Here is a 27,674-nt window from a genome sequence, read left to right as displayed (position 1 = left end):
GGAGATAAAGACGTACTGTACGTGCACTTTTATATAGTACAGTATGTAGTTTGACACATTGATTAAACAATAGATTACAATTTTATTAATATGAGTTGGTACAAGATAACTCCTTGGTAACATGAATACAAGTTACTTTTTCAAAATTTGATTTATGTTACTCTCATATAAAAAATAACTTTTTTAGGATGTATTCCTCTTCATAGTGCTTTGTATTGGCTTTGTTCATGTCTAATCAAAGGGGTACAAAGGCTAAAAGTGATAATTTTTGATAAATTTATATTCTTGGAGAACAAAATTTGAATAAACATGAGTTCATATTATAAAATACAAAAGAATAAGTTAGGATATGACATCATCAGCTCCTCATTACATATTCATACATATATAATTGTTTAACCTAGACAATGTTATCATTTTGTTATTCCTTGTCCGAATAATGAAATTTGCATCATTTTTTTCTCCAATGTTCCACTATCAGTTAGTCTGGAGTAATAAATAATAATAATACGTCCATTTAAATAGCGCAGTTACTATGTGCATATACTTAACTGCGCTTTGATACTTGGCATCATATTATTACCCCAGCTGAGCTGCAGCTGAGCTGCCATATGATGGGCACTTCAAGCGTTCAAGGAATAAATCCTACTGGGTACTCATTCACCTCACCTGGGTCGAGTGCAGCTCAATGTGGATAAATTTCTTGCCGAAGGAAGTTACGCCATGGCTGGGATTCGAACCCACGACCCTCTGTTTCAAAGTCCAGAGACTAATCCACTGGGCCACAACGCTCCACGTACCAAACAATGCATTTGTACTTGTACATTTTTTCATTCTTTCATGTTCAAGATTTTACGATTCTCTGTGATGTCTTGTTAACCAAACCTAATTTTGCTGAAATTTGAAAAATCATGGTGCATTCCAAATGTGATGTCTTTTTAACCACCCTTCTCTCTTTGTTTCTGTCTTGTCTCTCTCTCCCTACAGTGAACCACACTCGAGATTCTATGCATCCCAGATTGTCCTTGCCTTTGAGTACCTCCACGCCTTGGACCTTATATACAGAGATTTGAAACCAGAGAACATCCTAATCCAAGAGACTGGTTACATTGCAGTGAGTGACACCATCCCTTTTTCCCTTACCCTCCATTCCCTGTGTAATGAAGTGCAGCTTGCAGACACCAACCTCAGTTTGTCAGCATATGCTTTCAGAGTTCTGAATGAGCAGACTACTAGAGCTGTGTAGGAATTAAATTCTCTAGCTCTGCTGAATTGACTAATAAGTTGGAACCTGTGCTAGACTCATTTCAGGGCCCACTTGATGATTAAAGCACCGATTGGAGTCTTTGCTTGCAGACTAGACGGCATGAGGGAATGCCCTCAGAACCCAAAGTTTAGCCGCATTTTTGCCAGGGGGTATAGTTCGGCGTCATCCAGTGACGTCAGGGGATGTATTAGTTGAGGATCTTCCTTTCTACGGTTCTCAGGCTCCGACTTACTCTTGAACAAATATGCCCTAGATTTCTGTAATTAGGAGAAAGGGATCGGGAGAGTGAATGTTCCATCAAGGGGAATAAAGAGTGGAGGATAGGGAGAAAGGAACATAGCACTCGATGGGATAATATTTAACTTTAAATCAAGTCATTTTGTTATTGAAACATTAATGAGATCAGGGGGTTATTTCACAAAACAGTTGGCAGCGTTATACCCAAAATTGGCAAATCAAAATGGCGTTCTCAAACATTTTATTTTTAAACTAAATTGTAGTTGAATATACTGCTGCCAGTTGATTTGTAAGTTTTGAGAAGTTTTACATATTTCTTCAGAATGTTTGAATTTGAATGATTTTTTTTTTAAATAAAATGACACTGTGCATACATGTATGTACTCTGTCGAAAGGTGCTGTGTATTGTAAAGTATGGATACAGGTAGTTTTATTCAAAAGAGAAAAAAAATATATAGAATATCATGGAATGCCACGGATCTGTTACAAGGCAGAGTTTATTTGATTCAGTCAAGTCTTTATTTTAACCTATTATCTTTTCATCCTCTTGCCAAAACAGTGATACAAAGTTTAATCACTTGAATTAGCATGAAAAGCATTCAAGATATAAATTCACACCAAATATTAACTAACATACATGTAAATTGCAGTTTGACAAAAAGTGGCAAAATAAAAATTATAATATGTCTTCATTAACAGCATTTATAACGTGGCAAGGTACACAAATAATGACCTGCAAACCCTATTCATTCTGACCAGTCAGTGAGATACCTGAACAGTATTGGTCCTTTAGCATGGCTTTGTGCACAACTAATGTCTTATATTTTAGGTGCTAAATCACGTTCTTAATCTCTTTTATTCCCATTGCCCAAAATTGAAATATGATCTCTGTAGATTGAAATGTGTGTTGTTTACAAGCATCTAAATGCAAATTTTATTTATAATTTAAAACTTTGTTACAGTTGATATAGGAAGATTCACTCAAAGAATGAAAACATTGAAATCAGGGATGTCTCATATATAGCACAGGAACATGTCACCAGCCATGCGTAAAATCATTGCTCACCAACAGCTTTAAGAAACGTCCCCTGCATCCACTGCAAAAAGCTCCTACATTGCAGAGAGTTAGCGTATATTCTGAAACTATTTTGTCTTTCTTCAGGTCACAGATTTTGGTTTTGCCAAGAGAGTGAAAGGTAGGACATGGACCCTCTGTGGTACGCCGGAATACCTTGCTCCAGAGATCATCCTCAGCAAGGTAAACACAATTTATAATAAAAAGATTATGGTAAATCCCCCCTCCCCAAAAAAGTGTGGTGTGCTATTACAGTTTATTTTTACATTACGATGTGATTGGTTTTAAATGTTTAAAGTGGGTTTCGACAGATGACAGTACCTTGGAAACATTTGTACTGCACATTTCCTAGCTTTTCGCATGATACATATTTTCACAAACGAACATATTGTAGGTTATACTTATTTGGATTCTATTAGAATTCATCTTGTAATCATTACAAGAACTGGAATCTTTTTATATTTATTCTTGCAGGGTTACAACAAGGCAGTAGATTGGTGGGCGTTGGGTGTTCTCATCTATGAAATGGCTGCAGGGTATCCACCATTCTTCGCTGATCAACCCATCCAGATCTATGAGAAAATCGTCTCAGGAAAGGTAGCGTCTTCAACATTCATTGTTTTGTTGTCAAGATGGAAATTTGAAAGATCATCAATTACAGGAATGTCAAGAAAAACTTAAGAATATTGCTGAAAGTCTTGGTAATAAAAAATGTGGAAAAATGTACAAATCCTGTGATATACATCAAATTTCTTCATATCTTGCTTATTTAAGGTGATGTGGCTCAGTGGATAAGTCTCTGGACTTTGAACCACAAGGTCTGAGGTTCAAACCCACCTCAATTCTAACATCATTTGGCAAGTTGTTAATGTTTATTTGTCACTCTCCACCAAGGTGTAGTAAATGAGTACCCGGTAGGAAGGGATTCCTTAAATGGGAAGTGTCCGATCAGGGTATCCATGCTGAATTTGGGGTAGTATGCTGCGCTTAGAAACATTGTATTTCTTGCTATATAATTTTTGCGTAATGCTTTCATTATTTTTTTTATCATTATTGGTATTCTAAATTCTCATCTGTCCATCCAGGTTCGCTTCCCCTCTCACTTTAGTTCGGACCTCAAGGACATCCTACGCAGCTTGCTACAGGTAGACCTGACAAAGCGCTTTGGAAACCTCAAGGCCGGTGTAGCTGACATCAAGACGCATAAGTGGTTTCAAGCAACGGACTGGATTACCATCTACCAACAAAGGGTATATTTAACAATTCTTTTCAAACGGTCCCATCTTTTCCAATTTCATGTTGATAGTATACTCAGTAGTTGAAACATGAAAGACCTTCCTTTTTTTTTAGCCTTTATTACATCAAATTGGCAAAGAGAATTGTCTGTGACTGTGTGACATGATTCTATGATATATATATGTATGTTTATAACTTGGCACTCTCCCAACTCTATTTTGTGTTACAAGGAGCTTTTTAATGAACAAATAGAAATGTTGCACACAATTTATATTCATATGACATGCTTATCATTACATAACAGAACAAGCTTCTAATGTTTATAGTTAACCAGCATGTCTTATTCCCTCTGTTCAGGTGGAGGCACCATTCATCCCAAGGATCAAGGGACCTGGAGATGCCTCACAATTTGACGAATACGAGGAAGAAACACTCAAGATCTCACTCACGGAGAAGTGCGTCAAGGAGTTTGCTGACTTCTGAGCCACCCCCTCCTCTCCACGTTGTTGCCTCCGGGCGCGAGTCTACTTTGTTCCTCAACCATCGTAAAGAGGGAGAAAATGACCCTGTTCCATCGTTCTGATAAACTCTTCTTTTTTGTTTTTCTCTGTGATTTTATTATAGTATGTACAAAAACAAGAAAGATACGTAAGATGATGGAGAAGAATGACACGACGATTGCCATGTACAGAAATTGTTACTCTATATAAGAGATTTAAAATGCAGAAGATGAATTTTAATAGATTTAAAAGTATGAAGATATGAATTTTTGTGAAATAGCTTTGTTAAGAAACCATTCTACCTGCCGTTATTTTATGTGTGTGCCAAAGGGTGCGTACGGATGGAGAGGAAGGATCTAGTTTGATAGACACACATGAAATACTGGGCATGATGACAGACGTTTCAAAGACAATCTCAGCGTACCTTGAAAGCAACTCTACACCTCATGATGAGCGAGGTACATTAAGGCGTATATCTGAATATATATATTTTCTCATATTCAAGGTAGTTGATTGTCTGCGGGCAAACCTGGCACGCCTCTCCTTGTCCCAAGCACAAATTGAACTCATAGGTGTTATCAATGTATTTACCATCTTTTATTCAGTATACTTTCCTCTCCCCACCCCCTCCCCTTTCACCTCATCTTCACCAAGACTATCGTAGCATTACAGAGTCAACAGCCATTGTGTATTTCTTTCAAACCATATCACAGTGCTACATTTTTTTCAAGTCATTCAAAGACTTCATCTCATCAAGCCTACCATGAAATCAATCCTCACAAACAAAGTCTGGAGTTTGATTATATAGCGATAAAGGCAACTAAAAGAAAGAATACCCCCTTTATAAATTAATTGTTCTATGGATTGCCACAGACATACTTCAGTTTAGGTTTGCTGACTTGGTGATCACCTGTAACTTCCCTTAAAGGGGAAAGTATTAGCGTAAACCCAATTTAGTATGTTATTTGGAGATTTAGATGCTTTGGTGGGCTTTTTTTTTAAATATTAGTCATTTCTGTAATAGTGAAGACCTTTGGAGAGAATGAAGATGTCTTGTAGCTTTATTCAAGTCTTGCCCTTTTTCTATCTCCTAAGTCATCTAGTACATGGATACAATGACAAGCTGTATTTTTGAGGCTGGGCACCTCACTCCATGGTACTTGCAATATAATGGCAATATGTGTGCAATCACGGGAGTGTTTCAATAAGCAGTTTGTCAGTGATTTCCTCTGACAGTTGGCATAGGCTACTGAATTCCTTGCATATGATTGGCGAAGAGCAAATTTGTGAGTGAAAGTCACTGGCAAGATGCTTTGTGAAATGCTCTCCAGGGTCCGCTAGCACATTCTTCCTGATAGTTTTGTATGATTGATCTTTGCAATTGATCACACATCACTGCAGTTGATTGTAAACCTCAGTGCTATGAGTATCCAGGAAGTTTTGTTTTGGGGGGCCCTACCTGATCTTTTTCACACTGTCTATGAGTGAGTCTACGCAATGAGAGTTCCATGGTTGTGGATGCCTAGCCTCGGTGCACAGAAATTTATTCAAAATGAAGATGTATCCACATAAATATATGATTCTAGATCCCCCCAAAAAAAATGTAATGTGTGCTCTTTACTTAACCTCATTTTTCCAAACCTCAGATGGACACAATCCCAGCTGAATAGGCAAAGTCTATAGTTAAAAGTATTGGCAAGCCCAAGTAATATCATCCATAGTACACTAACCACTGGTCATGTGGACCCTGTTTTACTAAGAGTTGCAATCGATCCAATCCATCTCAACAATGGAAAGTCATTGATGTCAAATCTCTTCATCTGGGAGGCCTATGAACACTGATTGGCAATTATGCATACAAGCATTTGTCATATTACAGAACTTAATATGCATTCTTGATTATAGTGTTGCTTGCTCTCCATATTTAAGACTGATGGGATCGATCGCAAGAGTCTGTAAGCTGTCCATTTGGGGGCTGTTTCATTGTTCATTCCATGTTGGAATCAAGACAAAACATGATTAGTTTTCTCTTTTGTCTTCACTATCTGTACATGGGGCCTACCTTGGACTTGCAGAAATATTCATTGTGCATATGGGCAGTTCCATAAAAATATCTGTGTCCATCTCTCTTTATTTGCGAATTTCCTGAAATCTGGAAATATATGATACTCACAGGTATGATGGCTTCAGCAGTTCATAAAATGAAGAAAATACTTGTCAGACTTACAAAAATGTTGATTACTTTATATGATGATTGTTTGATTTATGTCGTCGGCTAGCTTGAAGTTAGCAGCAACAAGTGCTACAGATTGATATGCTGCACCACAGAGCTCACATCTCCTTTTTCCTGTTGTGCGGACAAGCCAGAATCTGATGATTAGCGAATTTGTAAAGTGCTTGAGTATAGACACCATGCTGATGTTTTCAACGCTTTATAAAAGCAAGATATTATTATTATTCATATAGGTACATTCGGTATATCAGTAATATAGAGAAACCACATCAATGAGCTTGAAAAACTAAAAAACATCAATTATAAGGTTGTTCTTTGGAGGAATCTATTTTGAATGAGCTTGAAATTAGTTTAATGAGGTAACTCAAAATATATCAATTATGAGGTGGTTGGTATTGATGGTTATAAATGTACACTGTTGAGAACTGTTGGACATGAAAGGATATTTCATTCTCTCGACATTTATAGAATACATTTCTGTAATATCCTCTACTGTAAAATTTTACATTAATTTTGCTTGGTTGGTATCCTAATTTTGTTCTCCTCTGGCACACGATTTTGAGGAAATTACTACCCCACTTTGGGCTCTCTTATCAAGAAATGAATTATGCCTAATGAAATGCTGGTCAGTATGTACTGACTTTTCATCAACACAAAGTGTATATTGACAACGGGATATTTTCAAATTCTGAGTCACTATTATTTTGTCTCTTACATGCAATACATGCATTGTTCTTATCTTCTCTTTTTATGATTGTTCTTAAAAGTCATGTGACTTGACTATTTTTTAAAAATTTAATTGTTCATGTATTTTTCATTAATGCAACAAATGGAGGTATGTTATCATAAGCAGCCCTCATTATTACTTTTTCTGATAAAGTTTATCAGGAGCTATTATCCATTCTATTAACCTACATGCAGTTATATAGATGGGACTAAATTTATTGGAATAATGATGTTAGGAGATAAGGAACGGTCATAAACTTTTAATAAAATCTTTAAAGCAAATCTTGTACCATGGGCATGGTTTGTGAAAGGGTTTTAATGGTTCCAACCAGTCATAAGTGTGATATTCATTTTGACTATCTTCATTGATTAAGACCAATCTCAAAGTTCAATTTACTTCAATTTAGTGTAGTTCAATTGCTGAAGTCCATATTATAAAGTCCATTTGTTTAGTGGTCTAGCAAGGCCAACTGTGCGTCTATGAAAACAGGGTCTTTGGAGACTAACAGCAGAATGAGAAATTAGGTTTCTAGCTCTCACCAAGCAGCTATTGAAGGATTGTAGGAAATAGGGAACCAAATTTATTTTTATAATGTTTGAGTACAAGAAGTCATACATTTATGTTTAAACTGGTGTGCTAGCTGACACAATATAAATTTAGAAAATCTCTCAATTGTTTTCTTCTTCTTCCTTGCTCCACTATGATAACAAAAAAGTTATTTTAAATTGTTATGTCTTTGTAAGCTGTCAGTGATTTATGTGCAGTGTGTATGAAACAAAATCTTCCACTTGAAAAGAAAGAAAAAAATATATATTTGAAATTGCTAGCCAGAGGTGTCAATGAGAGAGATAGAATACCACATTAGTTTGAAATATACCTAGAACTTTATTCCTAGAATTTTTGATCAGTATCAAATCAATAATGCTGTTGACTGTGGCATTCTTTTTGTGTTTTATAAACTGGTTTGTTGACATGAGGTCCATTGAGTTTGTGAGGGAAAGATCCTTTTGAAATGTCATACAAGAACAACATTTGCTTACCCTCTGATTTTCAATGATTTTTGGCTGGCAGTTGAAAGAAATTTTGAAACACTCGCTGTAATATATTTTAATCTGTTTATAGTTTGTCAGTTGATGCCAGGGTATAGAAGCCTGTTTCTGTTTATAAGAGATCAGCCCTAGATTATGCACACAATTTAGATAATGGGCGATACACAATTTTAAGGTCACTAAATTTCAGAAAAATTATTCTTTAATGAAGAGGCATTATTCCTAAACATCTGATAAATAAAATAATGATAATGATGATAAAAGTACTGATAGTAGTAATAATAAGAAGAATACATAAGATTGCTATGGTCTAATAAGTATGTTTAATGATTTGCAAAGAATATTAAAGTGTAATGAATGATCTGTGAGAAAATCCTCACTATTGCTTGGTGTTGACTTCTTAAGATCTCATAAAGCTCGGAAGCGTAAGTGCATTCACAAAATAAAGGTTGACATAGTTCATTATTGATTTATATAAGGGTAAGTTTCCTCTACTCTGTCCATAGCAATTCTTTGACAGCGCTGAGTAATGAACTATAAAGGCCACCGCACACCTTACGACCCGACCAGTCGCCGACTGGCTTGCGACTGAGTGAGGGGAGATGTGACGTCACAGCGCATGTCAGCTTCAGAGTCGCAGACCGGTCAGAGACAAGTCGCAAGGAAAATCGGAAGGATTTGACATGTCGAATCCTTATGACTGGATCGCAAGCTCAATCCAAATTCCAGCCAATCAGACAGCAGAGTTGCACGACGCGTATATGATAAACAACGCGCATACGCAGTAGTAAACGCATTCTCTTTGTTGTTATGCCAAAAAGCAAAAAGCGCATGCGTGAGTCGCAAATCGGATCGCAAGGTGTGCGGTGTCGTGGCTTATGACTGCCTTGCGATTCATCTCCCCTCTCTCAGTCGCAAGCCAGTCGCCGACCAGTCGGGTCGTAAGGTGTGCGGTGGCCTTAAGTTGAGCAGTTACATGCAGTTCTAGAGCCTTCTAAGACCTGACAGCCCAAAGCCTACTGACTATTTGTAGGGCTCATTCTTATGGCTGATGGCATTGATTATCATGTGCAATTGATTATTATGTGCAATCAATTGCACAAATCAATTGTACTATCAATACCTAAGCTTTATGTAATGTGGCCCTGTAGCTCTGGCAAAGGATCCGTCTTCTGTTTTTGGTCATTTTTTTTTTTCATAAGCCAATGCCGAGTGCCAAGATTGAAATTCAGGTACAGCATTAATGTAGTGCACCTTCACTTGTTGAAAGTCCTATTTGTTACACGAAAACCCTCCCTGGTCCTTGTTCATTCTTATTACCCTCCCATCATGTAGCATCTATTATAATGGAAAACTATTCCTGGACCCTGATACACAAATATTAGTGATTGGTGATAATGTTTTGTACAGTCGATTGCGCATACTGGTCGTTCAATGCAATTGATTGTATTCAGCCCTATAATCATTCACTCAGCTTTGTGTGAGTGGGGTCGGGTCATCTTTGCGATTACATTGTGATTATCTTGCTGGCAAGATGCAAATTTGCACTTGTATTCCAAATCACCATCACTATCTTCCATTTCTTGCTAGGATTGTAACAAATATTTTATGCTAGATAATATGTTCCCGGTGGTATGTATAGTATTTCTAGTGGTAAGAGTAAAAAGACAGAGGGGGGAGGGGGCTTGCCCATCACCTAGAAATTAAAATTGCATCAAATTGATATTCAATTTCAAAGTCAGATGGCACTCAAGTCATCTCTTATGAACATATTTTGAGTTATGTGGAAAAGGGTAGTTGACTAGTTGACATTGGCCCTTTTTTCTCCTACCTAGTCCTTCATTTCACATACACTGTTGATATTAACATCATACTTTGTATGACTGGACATTGCTGCTGATAAGTTTTCAATATTAGAATATGATGCCAGCAAAATACACATGCGTACAGCTACCGTCGCACTTCATAGCTGTCTGTATGTGTATGTTTGTGCACCAACTTTTAAAAAAAATGTGCCGCTATACATGCACAGGGCTGTAGGAACAGGCCCTGTGGGTTGTATTCATAAGAGAATTTACTTCAGTGTTTTGTCACGTGGTGCTTATCTGTGAAAGGCTATGTGTATTGATACTAGAGAGTAGTATACATGTGCTGTTCCCACTGTACAGCATTCTGTTCTTTGTCTTTATAGAGTTATTTCATTATCATACATTGTCAATTGTTAATGGTATTTTGTTGGGAAGTTGATCATGCCCTAATTCTGCACAACGTGTACAGTTAGGTATTCTTGCTGCTTATGATGTTGCTTGGTGGCTGAACTAGGGCTATGCACCACTTATATATTGTTAATGCTGTGCAGTGGGGACGTTCCTTAAATCTTTACTATGGGCCTATGATACGTCATAGCTTTTTTTAAATCCATATATCAGCTGTAGAAATGTTCAAAATAGACAACTTTAGCGAAATAATGCATTTATATCAATATTGGTTTTTTGTATAGCTCAAAGAAATGTAGATATTTCAATTTGACTTTGTATTCTCAGTATTTTGTTTCAATTGGAAGATGAAATAGTAGTAGTGACCATACTTTTGTGTGCTTGTTCTGTTGGAAAGGTCACATTTTGTTGACGCACATATGTATTGTACAAGTCATAATAAAGTATTGTCACTGAGAATATAAGTACCGCAAAGGTTTTTAATCAACACTGTATATTTCTAGCAAAACACTTTGTTGCACTATAGCTTCAATCATCATTGTAAAGTGTTAATATCTTTAAAAAAATATTTGATGTTTATTATTATTTGTTTTTCCTTCTTGTATTACCGAGGCAGTGACATATATGTAAGGTTACAGGGATAAAAGTGCAGGTTCTCACGGTAAAAACCTTTTTAAAAAGATAATTATTTAGAATTGATGAGTTAAAATCAGAATTATTTGTGATGTTCATGAAACTGTACATTTGGTGTTCACTAGATTATGTCAAAAGTGTTTGTATTATTGCAAATCAGCATGTGGTTTGTAGGTACTTGTTCTACCTTGCCAACAACATGAATGGTTATAATTTATATTAAGGTCTTTGTTCCACTGTTGGCATGTAGCTCTGGAGATTTTTAAAAATGAAAAGGGGCATATTTCTCTGCCTGTGGGTCCATCATGGACACAAAAATATATCAAATAAAGGTCAATCTGACTTGAAATATTGAAAGGTCTTTTGTTTTCATTTGTGTGGAAGTGAATGTATGATTGAGGAGGAAGATGATGCTTCTGATCGTGAAAATGAAGATGTTGGTGAAGATGATGATGATGATGAACAATTTTGATTGATAATGGTGAATATGACCAAGTACTATCTTTGAGCTGTGGACTTGCATCAACCCATTAATATCTTTTTTTTCCTATTCCTACTACATAACTTATTATATGCTGATCTCTATAAAGTAGTACAAGTGCAGACATAGAAACAATTCCTACATACAGTATACACACTGCACCTATTGTTGCTTCATGCTGCTTTCAATTCAAGAAATTTGATGATCTAGAAGTACTCTTTAAAATCCTCAAATTGGCAGTACAATGAATCGAGATTCAACAAATTGCTTTGGCCAATCAGTATTAACAATATTTTAACCTTTTCACATCAATGTTATCCATGGTTGTCCACATTTCTATAAATAAACTGAAGCGGTGATATATGAATTCCTGCCAAATAGGATATCCATGTTTGTCAACAGGTGTTGATAAAAGTAATAGATTTTTCTCCCCGGGATGCACAACATATTCAAGAAGACAGTAAATGTATTGAAAATGACAATCAACAGCTGGGAGGTCTTTGTTGGAAATTGTTGAACTGGAACAGTGGTTTCGTCCTAAGTTTCGGAGCTGAAGAAAAATCGCAAATGTCGTTTGTCCAGAGTCCAGAACAAAAACTGCTGTTTTGATTCACCAGTCTTTGACAAAGACTTTTTGGTTGTTCATTGTAATGAAAGGCATTTGTGTGTTGATTTCTGTGTTTTTTTAATCCATCGTGCATTGTGGAGCAAAATCTCTGTATTTACCTATAATAATGCCGAAACCTCAAACCTAACACTTATCCTCACATAATGGCCAAAATTCACAAAGATGGTTTTTAAAACCATTGGTTGAATCATGGACCTACTAGTAGGTCCATGATTCAGTTAAAAAAGGAGAAAAATGGGGTTGGATGCTCAAAAAGGTTGATTATTTTTAAGGAATTGCCCAGTATCAATAAACTGGAATAGTCATATGACCAAGTCTTTAGGGATGATTTGCGTAAACAGAATAGAGGCTGTAATAACATACGCTCCCAAGTTTAGCACTTTTAAATACAATAAAAACACTACCATAATACTCATAACAATAAAGACACCGCATCATCATCATGACTTACTTCTTTCTTGCATTTATTGTTCTTTATCAACTTTTACAAAAAAAAGAAAATGATTTACAATATGTACATAAACTAAAGTGTTCTCATAATCTTTTATGGTCTCAAGAACCAAGAAAATAGTAGATTGGAGAGGGCATAACATTGATATTGATTGCAACTTCGTTTACATGGTTTGCAAGAGAAGAACAATTGTATTCAATTGTACAATTGATTTTATCTTTCATGTCACAGGGACTAAATCTTGTTAACAAAAAAATCATGAAACCTAAAATTTCCCCAAGTCGATGATGTTTCCTGGAATCTTAATAATTTGTATTTTAACAAAAGGTGTACAATGATACAACAAACCTTAGCAGGCCTACGGGCCTCATAACATGAAATCAAGTACTTTAAATTAAGACCTCTTTTTTTCTACACACCTCTTTCTTTAAGGTAACTATTAAAGCTTACAAAATGAGGCAAATAATTATTTTATAAATATCATGGCTGTTGAAACTTGAAACATACAAATATTTATTTTCCAAGAATTTCTTAATTTCCCGCAATTTATATGGAAAAGGACTGGGTTTCCGGGAATTCTATTACTATCATGTAGCGTGGAAACTGATGTCATCAACCAAGTGTCCAATTTGGAAAGCAAAAATACATTTCAGATTTGAAATATTCATTTTATACTCTAGCAGCACTTCAAAGCAACTTGTATTCTTTACCTCGATATTGCCATGCACTATACATGCTCACTTTTATTGTTAACTCTGTCCAACTTTAAATATCTATATAAAGAAATATTATTTATTTTAACCAATCATGTCAGCCTTCACCTTCATAGTTTATAAAAAAAAATTACATGAAATGGTGAGGTTTGAAGGTATTGCACCATGACAAGACCCGGAAGTGTTTCATCAAGTTTTGGTGGATTTGGGGGAAACAATAGAAAAGATGGTTGCATTAAATAATTCCATGTTGCAAATTTTAGGGGTGATTTTGACTGTCATGAGTGTGAAATCGCCCGTCGTCCTCATGCAAGTCAAAGATCCATTGTGCAAAACTTTCTGACAGCTTTTGGAACAGCCCCTTGCAGAAAAGACTTATTGGAAAGTGAGCTGGTCCTGTAAATGCATTTTAAGCATTAATATGCCAAGCCAGATTAAAAAAAAAAAAAACACTCATTTTCAAGTTTGATACATCGAGTCATGTAAGATGAATTCAAGTACAATTCGATTGCGACATTTACACCAGGCACCATAGTTAAATGAACTCAAATATACTTCACAAAAACACTCGTACAAAGACAAGACGTACCCACAATTACACAAACAATACACACACCTGTCAACTGTGCTCTTCCATCTATTTTTTCAAAATACTTTTTAAACAGAAATGAAACTTAAATATTGAGCCATATCTCTACTCGTTTTTTTCTTGATGCATCAACTGGCAACCACAATACTGTCAGCATGTTCATGACATGCTTCTTTTAAAATATAAATCTATCAATATGACAAATACACTTTTCTCCTTTTCTTCAAATTTCTTTATATATAACAAATAGTGTATTTACTCCCCCCCCCCCCCGAAAAAAACATGTAAATTACAAAGTATGTTGATTTTAACAGTCAAATAACAATAGATATTAATATGAAAGTATAGGTGAAAGAAATCTTTAGATATAGGCTTCATTGTACTTCCTAAACTGAAAAATCTGCTGTTTCAGAGTATTTGGGGGATCATTTTCTGATTTTTCTCAACAGACGGAAATCTCCCATAGGACTCGTGATACAGGTGGTTCATGCCATCTTCAATTACTAATAAAATCACACTTTTGATTGGGAAAAAATGTGTGGATGATAGGTAACTTCTTATAAATATATTCATCTTGCCAGTTTCTTGAAATATATGATGTAAAATACATTTTTTTAAATTCCAAACAGACACGGTTCGCAGTTGTGCATAACATGAAATACACCACACCTGTCACATACACAGTGAGGACATTTCATGGTAGCACCTGACAAGATATTGAAGGGTATTAAACAATGATGCTGACAATCGCTGATGATCACTTCGGTCATCAGAATCTAATTTTAAAAACAAATTTATGCAAAATTGATCACTTTGGCAGCCTGCCAAGTGAGATTCTACAAGATATTGTGAGTTACATATGTTACATGTAGGAAAACACTTTTATGAGAACAAATATAGTGCAAACTATTCATCACAGATCATACTTTAACAAAAAATGACTTATACTTGATATATATTCACTATTGTGACAGGCCCAAAGGTTTATAAAACTCACTCAATCCGACACAGTGAAATATCTAGTGCTAGATATTTTCACATGTTTTTGGCAATGATCTATGGCATCGGTGAAAGAAACTGAATTGGGTTCTAACACCTGCATTATTCCAATGATCTGATACCCACGACCAAGCCACATACATAATATCAACTATTGAACAACAAAATACCATCAAAACCAGAAACATTTGTTGCTCTCCAAAATAATTAAGCCGCTGGATATGTCAAAAATGTGAGGATAAATATTTGAGTTCCATTATTGCAAAAACTATGTGTAAATGTTTTTTTACCACTTTTGAGAGGAATACCAGTGATCTTTGTTACTTCAAAGACAAGAAAATATTGGAGCATGATTTACCTCACATTAAAATGGGGGAAAATGAAATGTTTCAGACATAGGCCTCTATGTTTAACAAAACAGACATTCCCATTCTACCCAGTTCAAATTACCAGTCCCAAGAATAGGATCATTTATAATGTCAACCCCATATATCTTTGATAGTCTTAGCCGATAAAAAGTGGCATGTGAACATATTGACATTGTTTGACAATTATTCATGGCACATGATAAATCACCAGATCATGGTTTGACAAGTGCCAATGATCGAAAACCCAAATATATGATATCTAGTGACAGTGATTTTCCGCGATCGCAGAAAACGGACGGAATTCACGGAAATGGCCAGCCGCCTTTTGAAACGGAAAGTGGCATTTCAATCGGAAAATCAAGGAAAACATATTTTTCCTCAGAATACACAGAACAGCAACAGAAACTACTCCAAAATCTCAACATACGAATATTAAAAGGTCTCAAATCCTCACAAAACACGATCTTACTTCACTACGATCACGACAATCCACACATCATGACTGCTCTTCACTCCATCACACTCGATTGTACCCCTCGCCCCGGCCGCGCCGGCGGGGTACGGTCGATCGGCCGTATCGAAAACATTCACATGCAGGCATAGACAAATGAATACAGGTCGTGTGTTGCTGCCCTCTACGTTTGAAGATGTAACAGCACGATCTTGAAATCCAAAATGGTGGATAGAACGAAATCGTTGACTGCTCAAAATAGATAAAATTTCATTCAACCGTAAAATAATGCTAAAAATGTGAAAGGTGAGGATGTATTCATGTTAAATGTGTTTGTCAAAATATTTTGTGTACCCGCATAGATCCGATTAGAGCGGATTCTACTGCGTTGTTGGTAGTGGCAGATACAAATTTTGACCGGCACGAGTGTTGTGTTATTGCTACTGAATGGGTAAACGGAATCGTTAATTTTTTATGTACACAAAGTCTATGGGGAAACAGAATTTCCGTTTTCTGACATGCTGAAACGGAATTTAAGATTTTCTGAAACGAAAAAGGCAATTTTTTTAAACGGAAAATCACTGTCCCTAGATATCATTTGTCCCTAGTTTCAATCAAGCGCCATAAAAAATGGTAATGCAACAAAAGTATCCAATTTCAACAGCTGAGTTAGGTTTTTTTCTTCTTCTCAATGACACTCCATATCTTGGACGTAATCTGGAATGCTGCTGTTGCTATCTGTGTTGTTGGGCACGGCATAGTCGGCTGCCTTCCCCATATGGTCTTTGGTACCATTCATTAATGATGTTGATTGTTCCTGTTGGATGTTAGGAGGCATGGGAGGAATGTTCTCACAATCAGTGAGGGGTGGGTCGTCCCAGTCTATCGTGAAGCGGGTGACACGGGGCTTGGTGTGAAGGATATTCCTTGTGACCTATGAAGGAAGATGGAAAGAATTTGTCACTACGCTGCCAAAGAATATCTGTTCTTAACAAATTTGCCAATAGCAATGATACCTTTTAATGCTAAATACAGGCAGATGATCTTTGAATAGTTGGAGATTTTTTTAACCAAGGACATGCTCAAATGAGAAATGGACTACATCGGTACATGGACAAAAGTCAAGATCTTTTAAAGCAGATAGTTCTTCTACAAGAAAATTGATGACCAACATATTAATCAGTAACACAATAAAATACTTTGCAAAGCATAGTTGCACCAATTTTACTTTAATTTTAACCATTACATAAGACCAACAATTAGACAAACACTGGTTTACCACTGGGAGGTTCCAAAACAAATAGAAAATCTGAAATTGTCTGCTGCATACACTCACAATTTCTTGAGAAATCGTGAAACACTTAAAGGGGAATGAAACCTTTGGAATGAGTGGGCTTGTGTGGAAAGAGAAAAATCAAAGAATAAGATCAAAGAAAGTTTGAGAAAAATCGGACAAACAATGAGAAAGTTATTAGCATTTGAACATTGTGATCACTAATGCTATGGAGATCCTCCTATTGGCAAAGTGACAAAGATGTGTGATGTCACATGTGAACAACTTTCCCTGTGAGGGACTAATAAAATACCCCTAATATGTTTTTTTTTGCTTTTCTTATGGTGATACAAACTCTTTATCCATAATGTATTCTTTAAAAAGCTATATTTCATGCCCTCTTATAGAAAGAATACATGATCGACTGATAGATGTGATAAAAGAGGGAGTTTAAGTGAAATATATATAGAAAAGTAATAGGAAAATTGTCACAAGTGACATCACACATTTTTGTCGCATTGCCAACTGGAGGATCTACATTATGAAAATGATCTAAACTTCAAATGCTCATAACTTTCTTATTATTTATTCAATTTTTCTCAATTTTTTGTTGATCTGTATCTTTGATTTTTCTGTTTTAACACAGGCTATCTTGTTTCAAAGGTTTCATTTTCCTTTAAGAAAATTCTGCACCTTCAAATTATTGGCACATACTTCCTCTGTAACATCACTGATAACAAACCTTATCAAACTGAGGGACGATGGGTTGCTTCTCTGATTCATTGCATTCGTTGAGCTCTGGGTCAGAGTACTCGTTGTTGACGTAGTAACCGACACGGATGAACTCCTGCTCTCGGTAAGAACATGTGATGAGGACGACCGTCACACCCAAGATGTCTCCTTGTGGTATCTTGGTTGGATCCGGGGGATTAGCCTGTAGAAACCAAGGAGGTAAAAACAGTGCATACATTAAGAAAACAGTCTACTACCAGCAAAAACTATGCGAAAAAGAAAATATGGTTAGAAAAAAAGGCCCGTTTTCATAGTGAACATTTTTTTCATTAGGATAAATAAACGTAGGGGACATTTGGTTAACCGTTTTAATCAAACTGCCGAAGAACCCCCCCCCCCCCCCCCACTAGATATCATGTCCCCAAAAATATATGGAACAGAGCCATGAAAATTTAACATAAGAAAATTTGGACTTGCACTTTGGTCAACGGTCTCTATGAATAGCTTCTACAAAACACAAGGGCTTAAACAGCGAAGTGCGAGCACAAACAGTAACCTTATTATTACCCCCCCCCCCCACCTAATTATACATGTAGCATTTCATTACTCAGACGGTGTTTCATGTAAAGCAGTTTTTAAAGTTACGGCATGGCGTTGTGAATGATGAGATTATGTGAAATGCCAATTGTCTGTGAGCCCCCCCAAAAAAAAAAACAAAAAAAAAACAAAAAAAATCTGACATTTTAAATTTTTACACATTTGCTAATAATCTCATTCCAACTTGCACACTCCCTCAAAGATGGCAAGAACATATTTGCCCAAACGTTGAGTTGGGAGTAATCTTTTTCAGGACCAATCACATGTCCAAGAAATATGCATGGTGTACTATGTAACATCCCAAAATTACAAGTATGTTTTATATTTATTTGAATGAAAATTATTGAGGAAGCAAATTGGCTAGCCATATATTACTTGTCTTCTGTACAGTCAAGCATAACTTTACAAAGAGCTTTGTGAAAGAGCACAGCAGCTTATACTATAAGAACAAACCTGAAAGACAAACATGTGCCTCCCTTGTGAGACTGGGCCTACCAGTACAGAGTCCAACGTCTGGTCATAATCCTCCGTCTCTGCAGACCCTACATAGATGATTTTCCATTCGAGATCTACAGATGGAAAAAGAGATGAATGGAAAAGGGTAAGAGAATATATTACAATCAAAGATAAGTGTCAAAAGGGGGCTTGGTCTGTAATTATGGGAATTGAGAATGCTTGAATCAGATTCTGTCATCAAATTTACTCTCAAATCACCATCTTTTTATGACTTGGTATCTTCTCATGGACATGTAAACCCTGATGTTTACCCAACATTGACTCGCATAATCAAGCATAGGCACTTCAATAAACACTCTTATATTTTACCACAAATTAATTTACAAAATATAATGGAAGCAAGGTTTACAAACAAGATGTACAAAGTGAAAGTAACTTGGTGGTCATGCTGGCTGCAGATTTAATATTTTAGAAGTTTCTTTTTATTAATTCTTAATGTTTTTCTTTATTTTTTCAGGCCAACAAACTTTCATATCGGGCCACTAAAAAATATTATATGAAGGTTTTGGTGGCCTGAACAGGCCACCACCAAAAAAAGTTAATGTGGAACCTTGATTGAAGGATTACGTATTGTCATTTAGCTATATGGGTGATAAGATTTTACTTTTCTTCAAATGATAATTAGGATGGTAACAACGTTGATGACTATGATAATGACGATGATGATTATGATCATGATTATAGTGATATTTATTTGAAATGACTAAACTGAAGTTAACTATGTAATATGATGACAGACCACCTAATTCGTCCTCATGACGAATTAAAATCTAGTTTTCTTTTGGTCTTGTTCAATTTCCTTATTCGATCCCCTCCATCTCGCATTGCTCTCTCTCTCTCTTCCTACCCCCCCCCCTCCCCCTATCTCTTTCTTCCTATTTAAACTATGCTTCCATGTCATGAAATACATGCATATCTTGCAAGCAGATTTTAAAGTTGATACAATATTGAAGATCAAGATAAGTTTTTTTTTATCATTTTGCAGGTACATGTATGTTCGTGACACAAATTTGTAAATGGACCCTGGCCATCGGCCTGTACTGCCAGTCAATACATGTATGTGCATGTAAAAATTAACTTTAGACTCCTTTTTATTTTCCTTTTCTTTCTTGCTCTCTCATTCTTCCTCCATTCCTTCAATATCCTGGTTTTTTTTTTCATATTGTTTATCATTATGTTTATCATTTCTACAATATAATGGAACCAATTGATTAATGTGCAGAACCATTTTCTAAAGTATTACAAATGAAATTAGATGAAATTTTAGAGTGCAATATCAAGGCTCCACAATTACTTTTTTTCTTGGTGGCCCCAATCAGTCAACCAAAATCAATTTTATTTTATGGGTAGCCTGCACAGAAAATTTGGTGGCCCTATAACAGTAGAAACATAACACATATCCTCCGATGTGCTTCATGTAGCTTAGCAAAGAACAAAAAGAAACAAGATGGCGACGTAAACATTGCGGCAGATTTTCCCCGTCTTTTCATTATAGTTTTCTCGTTTTAATAATGAATTATTGATTAAAGATTAAATCAATGTCGTATAAATGTCCAAAATGAAGTTGTATCCCATTTACATGATTTAGGGCTAGATCTTTTAGAAGTAGAAATCTCGGGGGCGAAAATTTCAGTTGTTATTTTCGTGGTACACATGAAGAATGAATGGGACGTAATCCCTGGCTCCATGGTCAGATGGTCGTGGAGAGTAAGCACACGTCACACACATTAGTATAGTATTAGTAAATGATTTTTATGACTAGGAGCCTCTGATCTAGCTCCTGCCAGTTCTGCATTCTGTTCTGAACTCTTGTGATTTATCTTTTTTATTCAGTGTTAACAATTTGTTAACATCTTAAATTTAGCAAGTTTTAAAGTTTCCTTGCCTTGGCTAAGCTAACTTAACTAACTTCATTTCAAGGTTCATGAGGTTACACATCTGCACAGAGAGGCTGCTGTAGTGTAAGTTTCACTGTAACTTGTGACTCACCTTCTGTCAAATTTTCTATACATTCAAATGTGATCTCAAATTGAAAAGGATTCCGAAAGTTTGATGGATTGTCCAAAACTGTAACATTTGTAACTTGGACTTTCGCCATATCAGTTTGAAAAAACAACACACTTGATTCAAAAGTTCGACAGCGCTAGACACATTTGCTGCAGTACGGTGAAAAGGGTCGTCACATTCCAAATTATCTCAAGCACCAGCAAAGCCCTTTCACAGAGCAGGCGTTCGTTGCGAAAGACGCCGGAACTTCAGGCGTATGGACCGGTAACGCCGGTATACGTACGGTAGCACAGTGGTGCTGGTGAAGACTGAAAAATGAAGAGGATCCTTTCCGAAAATGTTTGAAATCTTGAAATATCGACGAGCTCCAGATGAAGCGGACCCAAGCCTCCTCACAATATTTGAACACGTAAAAGTTAGATTTCTTTTCCTGAATCAGTAAATTAAATAACAAAAATCTTCTCTTCTCATGATCGAAGCGAAGACTGCTCCGAAAAGTACGATAGTTGAATTTTTTCATGAAATGGCGCAAAATGATTGTTGCCGATTTTTGACTAAAATATGATCGAACCAGAAAATATTATTTTTTCACTAAAAAATATTATTTTTGTAAAAGAAAATGACTACTAAAATGCATTTTCTTTAAAAAAATTTAAAAAAATTTACAAATAAAAATATTGATAAAATGCTAAATATAAAAGGTGCAGTATCTGATATTAAAAAAAATACTCTGGAACAAACAATACACACCTGGCGAGGTCGCGCGCGCGCGCTCGCCTCTCCAATGCACTGATCTAGAGATCGAGAAACAGGTTTAGTAAGATTGGAACATAGATGTATAGTATATATCTCTAAAAGACTATATGGATTGGAACTAACTCCGTGGTTGGTGGATAAAGATATGACTAACTTGTCCATGTGTTGAGAAACGGGCCCCAGTGCTCCAATTCCTCGTCGTCAGCGTAGAAATGCTAAAAAAAATTAAAGGACAAGTCCACCCCAACAAAAAGTTGGTTTAAATAAAAATTAAAAAATCCAACAAGCATAACAATGAAAATTTCTTCAAAATCGGATAAGAAAGTTATGACATTTTGAAGTTTCGCTTGATCTTGATTTCAAAAAATAGTTATATGCACACCCTGGCTGGTATGCAAATGAGAAGACTATGACGTCATCCACTCACTATTTCTTTTGTATTTTATTATATGAAATATGAAATATTCTAATTTTCTCCTCATTGTCAAGTGATACAACGATTAATTCCTCCCTGAACAGATGGAATTAGCATTGATGAATACTATATGGTTCAGTCAAGTTGTCAAATCTATAAAAAAAATTAAATATTGTATCATTCAAACAATAAAAAGCAAAAGAAATAGTGAGTAATGGACATCATCGACTGACTTGCCTATATAGTTGTGCATATCACTGTTTTGTGAAAAATAAGCGAAACTTTAAAATGTCATAACTTTCTTATTTTATATCCGATTTTGTGAATTTTTAGCACCATGATTGTTTGATTTTTCTCTATTTATTCAAGTCAGCATTTCTTGGGGTCGACTTGACCTTTAAGCCAATTATAATTGATTATCAAATTAGAACTTTAAAAAAGATGAAGATTATTAATCTTTAAATGCAATATTTACCCGTAGAGATAGAGGGGTAGACCTATCATACTCAATCTATATAGGCCATTGGACCATGGGCGGAAATCCCAGGGGGGACAGGGGGGACGTGTCCCCCCTACTCAAAATAGTTGGGGGGACACAATATCAAATGTCCCCGATTTTTGGTCTTTTATGATGGTAAGAAATACATCATTCTAAATCGAAATAAAACATGTATTTTGGGACGAGATGACCTTACTTTTCGGATGATAATTTTTTTTTGGCTTGTCAAATTTGCCCGCCCCTTGTCCCCGTAGGCGGACCAGGGGGCCGAGGCCCGGGCCCCCCCCCCCCCCCCCCCCCCCCCCCTCTTGGCGGAGCAAAAAAGGAAAAAAAGGGAAAGAAAGAAGGAATAAAGGAGGGGAAAAAAGAGAAGAAAAAGAAGAGAAGGACGACGAGTGCATAAAATAAGATGAGAGGAAGACTTGGAAAATAAAAAGAATCTTTCGTGCCACTATATAAAAATTTCGCTCGCGCTTCGCGCTCGCATTGCCTGTTAGATGACTTACATATCTTGTTCAGTATGGAGCTCGATTGTCAAGTTTGGAAGTCACTATACGAAACATATTTCACCTCGGAAATCGAACTTTCATTATTTTGTGTGATTTACAAATAGATTTTTTTAAAGTGCTCTGTAAAAATGTCAGTTTTATGGTCTGAATATTAACATTTGCTGCTTGCGCTGTGCGCTCGCAAATTTTGATTTATCAGGTACCTATTATTTTCGTGTATTTCATAAAGTTTTCAAAATATCCTTTTTCAGGTCTGATTGTTATCAGCTAGCGCGCTGCACGCTCGCATTTTGATTGGCGAGTTATATATTTTTCAATATTGATTATACAACGAACTACTTAAAATCCCCTTTTCATGACAGTTTATCAAAAGTTTTAGCTCGCGATTTGCGCTCGCATTAATGGTTAAAAATATATTAACTGATGCATCCTATTCATAATTACAAAGTGAAATGTCCAGTTTTTATGCTATAATATCATCAGATTTCGCGCCCTTATTAGGCATTAATAAATATATTAATTTAATAATCAAATTGTCCCTTTTGTTTCATCTCGCTTAGCAAGAGGAATAGGAAGATAGTCATCATTTTCACATGATGACATGTTGTAAGGATGTCCCGGTCCAATGTCAAAACTCAGAGTAATAATAATGAAAATATCAGCTCTTTTTTAAGCGCGATCCATATCCACCTTACAATTTTTCTACAAAGTGCTTGAACTATAAAGCTGAAATTGACTCTTTTCAGAACGGAATATCAAAGTTTCATGATTTCATGATTAAAGATGTATTTAGAATGCCTAGATTCTAGGTCTAAATATGAAACACGCGCGCGCATGTTTATTCAGATACTCGACTTGTTCTCTATTTAAATCATTATCCAGTTTCAGATCACAATATCAAAATTTTTCTGCTCGCGCTTTGTGCTCGCATTATTAATGTAGGAAGACCTCATATTACTCATCCTTTTCATGAACAGAGTGGCCCATTTTTAGGTCTAAATCTCGATTTTGTTCTGCTCGCGCTTAGCGCTCGCATCAATTATTAAATTATATAGCTATCCTGCTCACGATTACAAAAACTGATTATTAAAATTTTCAATTCTTTCTTTAGAAAGTTCAAAATTTTTCGCATTTTTTTATTGTTGAAATATGTAACGCCTTCATGGCTAAGTGCAAGCAGTCCTTAACAGTTACCTTTTCAACGGGTGCCAGTTCAAAACGTATATAAAAATTTTCTGCTTGCGCTCTGCGCTAGCGCGCGAGCATTATTAATACTCATCCTTTTCATGATTTACAAAACATGAATAGAGTGTCTCGTTCAGTAAATATTATGGGACTAAATCTCGAAATTTTCCGCTCGCGCTTCACGCTCGCATCAATTGTTTAGTTATATATTTATTCTGCTTGAGTTACAAAAAGTGCTTAAAATTTCCATTCTTTAGGTGAAAAAATTAGCTCGCGCTTCGCGCTCGCATTATTTGATAGTTAAATGCTACTTTAACAGGTATCTTTTCCATCAGTTCATTTGTGCTCGAGCTTTGCGTTCGTAGTAATTATTAAGTTGCATACACATCTTTTTCAGGATAACAAAAATTGCCCAGAATGTTCAAATTTTAGGAAAAAAACATAAAATTTCAAAAAAATTTGCTCGCGCTTCGCGTTCGCCTCATATAAATAGGGATTATGATATTATGTATTGATTTATAAGAATAAAGCTAAGAAGTGACTAATGAGGACTACCCCTTCAAAGAAAAAAAAAAATCATCTTCGAGCTGCCGATCGGGGAAATTATGGCTGAAAAAAAAATCCGCCGCCCCCCCCCCTATTGGCGAAGGCTGGATCCGCCCCTGTGTCCCCCCCCCTACCTTTTGGGAGAGATTTCCGCCCCTGAACTGAAGTTGTTAGTTGATTGATATTTTTTTTAACAAAGTGCAGATTGCCGCTATCTTTAATCAAATCGCGGATATATACAGAATATAGCTTTTACACAACACATCTATTCAACCCAGTTGCGTATAATGAACCAAATATTTTGAGGGCCGGGGCAAAACATAGCAATGTGGGAAAAAAAAATCGCCTATTGAAATTAAAACTCTAATTATGTGATATATTTTTCCATTATATTCAGCAAATAACACATTTCATTGTTTCAATTCATTTCATAATTTAGTTTATTTCCTCTTGGATGTGGAACCAAGACCCCCCCCCCCCCCGTGCCTGTACGCCAGTGATTGAACGTAAAGCTAAATGTAGGAAGGATCCCTACAGGGGGGCGTTATCATGGTTATTGAGCCATTTGGAGGTTATAGATGAAGAGCCCCTACTGCGTGGGGTCTGGGGCAAAGCCCCGGTAGCTTATTTGCATAAGATTTAACAATATTAAGCTTACACTGTTAGAAATTTTATCCTTAAAATAAAAGAAGTTCCTGCAGCAGAGTCTCGAGAACACCTGCAATCTTTCCAGATTGCGTAATCTTATCATGTAAAATTACGGGAAATTGGTATTTGGTGTATATGAAACCTTACAAATTTCCTTTAATAAAACACCCTTTTCCCCTTTTTAAACAGACCTGTTCTGTTAAATTGCAGAAAAATTCCTGTTTCATGAATTTACAGAATGATTCTGATATTGCTTTCTGCAAAATCTTTTTTTTCTTCTGTAAAATCAGTTTTTTTAAACAGTGTAGGCCTAACATGCGAGTGTTTAATGGCATTGATATCAAAAAGTTCCGGAGGCTCTGCCCCGGACCCCAACCGCATAGCACTGCCGTGGAAGGGTTGGGCCATGGTCCCAAAAGTTCTACAACCAAGAACAAAATAAGGAGGAAAGAAAATCAAAGGAAAAGTGTAGGATATGATTTTATTTACTGAATATAATGTCAAAAAATAGATCAAAATCAGATTCTCATAAAAAGGTGATTTTTTCTCGGTCGCTTCGCTCGCTCGGGACTTATATCAAGCAGCTTTTTAGCACCATACTGCGCCCTTTGGTTTTTTTTGTACTCTTCACGCTACTGCCGCAAAGAATCCTGTTCACAGTGGCGTAGGCCTACATACCACAAAAAAGGAATGGAAAGAGAAAAGAGTAAAATATATTATTTTCTGAATATCACGTCAAAATCTATCACAAAATTAGATTTTTGTATTAAGAATGTTATTTTTTTGCTCGCTTGCTTCGCTCGCTCGCAACTTTTTTTAAAAGATAAATTCTGCCCGATACACAATATCTGGCCCTCTCAAAATAGTCGCCTCATTACACCATTACGCCTGTTCATACCATGATATGACCGGGAAATTTTTGGCTCTTGCCCCCCCCCCCCCCCTGGCCACCGACCACTGTTCCGCCGCTGCAGGCAAACGGGCCCCACAAAATCCGGCACAAAATGCATACGATATTTTTTTATGATCTGAATGGTTATTATGATTCAAGTTCTGGTTGTGAACATACTTGGATAAGCACTGGGAGAAGATTATTTGGAGATTATTGCCTATCATTTTGAGTGATTTTCGATTTTCAAGTGCATATGTGTCGTATACTGCACTCCACGATACCCCTCATCCCCATAGGCGGATCCAGGGGGCGGTCCCCCTATTCGCGGAGCAAAAAAGGAGAAAAAGGAAAGAAAGCAAAAAAGGAAAAGAGAGGAGAAAAAGAAGAAGTAGAAGACGAGTGAATAAAAAAATATTAAAATGAGGGGAAGACTTGGAAAATAAAAAGAATCTTTCATGTCACTATATAAAATTTTCGCTCGCGCTTCGCGCTCGCATCGCCTGTTAGGTGATTTACATAACTTGTTCAATATGGAGCTTAAATACCAAGTTTGGAAGTCAATATACAAACCATATTTCACCTCGAAAATTGAACTTTCATTATTTTGTGTGATTTACAAATTGATTTTTATAAAGTGCTCTGTAAAAATATCATTTTATGGTCTGAATATTAACATTTTCTGCTCGCGCTGTGCGCTCGCAAATTTTGATTTATCAGGTACTTATTATTTTCGTGTATTCCATCAATTTTTCGAAATATCACTTTTTAGGTTTGATTGTCAAAACGTATCAGCTAGCGATGCACACTCGCATTTTGATTGGCGAGTTATGTGTCAATATTGATTACACAAAATCCCCTTTTCATGACAGTTTATCAAAAATTTCGGCTCGCGATTTGCACTCGCATTAATTCCGCGCCCTCATTATGCATTAATAGATAAGATATCAATTTAATAATTAAATTGCCCCTTTTGTTTCACCTCGCGCTTAGCAAGAGGAATAGAAAGATAGTCATCATTTTCATGATTACATGTCCTAAGGATGTCCCGGTCCTATATCAAAACTATAAAAATAATAATGATAAAAATATCAGCTCTTTATTAAAAAGCAAAAGAGAGGAGAAAAAGAAGAAGAGGAAGACGAGTGAATAAAAATATTAAAATGAGGGGAAGACTTGGAAAATAAAAAGAATCTTTCATGTCACTATATAAAATTTTCGCTCGCGCTTCGCGCTCGCATTGCCTGTT

At 36.1% G+C, this 27,674-nt stretch overlaps 2 protein-coding genes across 2 annotated transcripts in view; one reads left to right on the top strand and one right to left on the bottom strand.

Annotated features, from left to right (window-relative positions):
• LOC129272120 (cAMP-dependent protein kinase catalytic subunit 1-like) overlaps positions 1-11,522 on the top strand; it is a 127,432-nt gene extending 115,910 nt beyond the window's left edge. Inside the window, exons 6-11 of the mRNA XM_064107088.1 lie at positions 988-1,114; positions 2,667-2,762; positions 3,054-3,176; positions 3,665-3,829; positions 4,173-8,866; positions 9,289-11,522. Coding sequence (XP_063963158.1) covers positions 988-1,114; positions 2,667-2,762; positions 3,054-3,176; positions 3,665-3,829; positions 4,173-4,298 — 637 coding nt within the window. The 3' untranslated portion in view covers positions 4,299-8,866; positions 9,289-11,522. The remainder of the gene's footprint in view (positions 1-987; positions 1,115-2,666; positions 2,763-3,053; positions 3,177-3,664; positions 3,830-4,172; positions 8,867-9,288) is intronic.
• A 1,207-nt stretch (positions 11,523-12,729) lies between these two features.
• LOC129271169 (histone chaperone ASF1-like) lies at positions 12,730-21,528 on the bottom strand. The gene is made up of 4 exons (XM_054908540.2): positions 20,961-21,528; positions 18,909-19,024; positions 17,869-18,060; positions 12,730-16,787 (listed from the first exon to the last, which is right to left on the bottom strand). The coding sequence occupies exons 1-4, from the start codon at positions 21,067-21,069 to the stop codon at positions 16,542-16,544; spliced, it is 663 nt and encodes a 220-aa protein (XP_054764515.1). The 5' UTR covers positions 21,070-21,528; the 3' UTR covers positions 12,730-16,541.
• Between the last annotated feature and the right edge of the window lie 6,146 nt (positions 21,529-27,674).

Source organism: Lytechinus pictus, chromosome 11 (genome assembly GCF_037042905.1).
Source record: "Lytechinus pictus isolate F3 Inbred chromosome 11, Lp3.0, whole genome shotgun sequence".
Lineage (NCBI taxonomy): Eukaryota > Metazoa > Echinodermata > Echinoidea > Temnopleuroida > Toxopneustidae > Lytechinus > Lytechinus pictus.
Note: the sequence above shows the minus strand (reverse complement) of the source record. Positions and strands in the feature narration are given on the sequence as shown.

Excerpts from the sequence above, each read along its gene's own strand:
- LOC129271169 (XM_054908540.2), bottom strand. The coding sequence starts at position 21,069 with ATGGCGAAAGTCCAAGTTACAAATGTTACAGTTTTGGACAATCCATCA. Across the intron at positions 19,025-20,960 it reads TATAGAAAATTTGACAGAAG|ATCTCGAATGGAAAATCATC; the intron begins GTGAGTCACAAG and ends TTCCATCTGTAG. Across the intron at positions 16,788-17,868 it reads TCGTCCCTCAGTTTGATAAG|GTCACAAGGAATATCCTTCA; the intron begins GTTTGTTATCAG and ends CTTCCTTCATAG.